Consider the following 1,647-nt stretch of genomic DNA (forward strand, 5'->3'; position numbering starts at 1 on the left):
AGCCAAGACCTGCACATGCGGTCATGTGTCTGCTTCTGCACGGTGCCCCTGCTGACCCTACCTCCGCTCCTGCCCGCTTCTGCAGAGCCTCTTGTCCAGTCACACTGCATGCGTGTGGCAGGTGTACTTCCCTGTGCCACCCGTGGTCCTCACCGCCTGCTGTTGCTGGGGTCTCTGCCCTGCCCTGTCCGCGGTGGCCCCCAGCTTGCTGGTTTTCATGGCCGCTGCCGAAAGCGAGAGCTGTGGAGAGCTCTCTGTTTTCTATCTCTCCCAGAATCTGCACAATCTCTTTGTTTCTCATTCAGATTGAAAAGGAATTTCTGCCCCAGTATATCATGTTTGAGCAGTGTTCACAAAACTATCCTTTTGCCTCAATTTACTTGTCAGACGCAGGATTAAAAAATGTGGATTAAGATAGAATTTTGTTGGTGGTTGAGCAACGATTCCCTTCGGAGAACTTATTAACATTTCGATTCTGTTTGTGTGTTTTGTTTTATAGTTTATATTCTACGTACAAGTACTGTCATTAATGACTATGGGAATAAATTCGTACATGATGACTCACTGTGCCAGGACGTTAGGTAACGTATACCTGTCTTTCATTAATTAACTGGAGAGAATAATGCAAATAGATCATTGTTGGGGGCCGCGGGGACATTTTTTATGGGGCTCAAGGACCTGCTTGTGAAATCCGTCCTTTTCGTTCACTCATTTCGAGTCTTTATTACTTGAGACATGGTTTCAGCCAGTTTAACATTAATGGTGACTTAAACACCAGGTTTCCTCGCCCCCCAACCCAGAAGTTGAGAAGAATGGGATGGATTTTTCTCCCTTGTTGCTCCCCCCTCCCTGGGGTGTTTCTCCTGTCTGCAGGGTAGAAGCTGGCTCACTACCACCGTATCTTCAACCCAACCAACTGGGAAGGGAAAACCAGGGGCGTGGGGGAGGGGTGGGCATGGAGGGCGAGCAGCTTTCTTTTAAGGGAACAATCCAGAGGTTACCATTACCATTCACGTCCCATTGGCCGGAACTTAGTCACGTGGGCGAGGGAAGCTGGGAAACATTATGATTACCTGGCCGGCCGTGTGCTCGGTCAAAATGTGCAGATTCTATTGGTGAAGGAGAAAGTGGAGAATGGATATTGAGAGATAAGCAGCAGGCTGCCCCAGTGGCCTATTTCTTTCTAGAAGGAATTTGAGGCTGTCGATCATAAAATGCATAAATGTGATAAAGTCACAAATTGACACATGGTCAATAGAGAAATCCAGGATAAGCTAGTCAGCGGCAGTGGGGTCCAGGCCGGAGGGAGGGAGTGGGGAGGGCTTCCATAAAGGCTTAGGGTGCGGCCCTAGCATCGTCCACTGTCCCAAAACCCTGTCCCTAGCTTTGCTGGTGGGGAGAACTGATTCTGTCAGAGTCTCTAGAATTGATCAGACTACTGGAGATTTGTGTACACTGCACTCACAGAGAATATAGACAGACCAGAAAATCCATTTATTAATTTATGACGAGGATGTGTCTGAAATCACTGTGATCGTTATTCGGGGCGTTCACCCCTAACTATCAATTTCCCTGGTAAACAGGCTCAGTGGGCAGGTTTCTTGGGAAGCGTGGCACTAACGAGAGGTCAGCAGAGAGAGGACGCTG

General features: G+C 48.5%; 1 protein-coding gene across 1 annotated transcript in view; it reads left to right on the forward strand.

The window, feature by feature from the left end:
• The window catches only part of SLC9C2 (solute carrier family 9 member C2 (putative)), a 56,916-nt gene that overhangs the window by 21,795 nt on the left and 33,474 nt on the right, over window positions 1-1,647 (forward strand). Inside the window, exon 10 of the mRNA XM_006907908.3 lies at window positions 500-581. Coding sequence (XP_006907970.2) covers window positions 500-581 — 82 coding nt within the window. The remainder of the gene's footprint in view (window positions 1-499; window positions 582-1,647) is intronic.

This window comes from Pteropus alecto, unplaced genomic scaffold (assembly GCF_000325575.1).
Source record: "Pteropus alecto unplaced genomic scaffold, ASM32557v1 scaffold101, whole genome shotgun sequence".
Taxonomy (NCBI): Eukaryota; Metazoa; Chordata; class Mammalia; order Chiroptera; family Pteropodidae; genus Pteropus; species Pteropus alecto.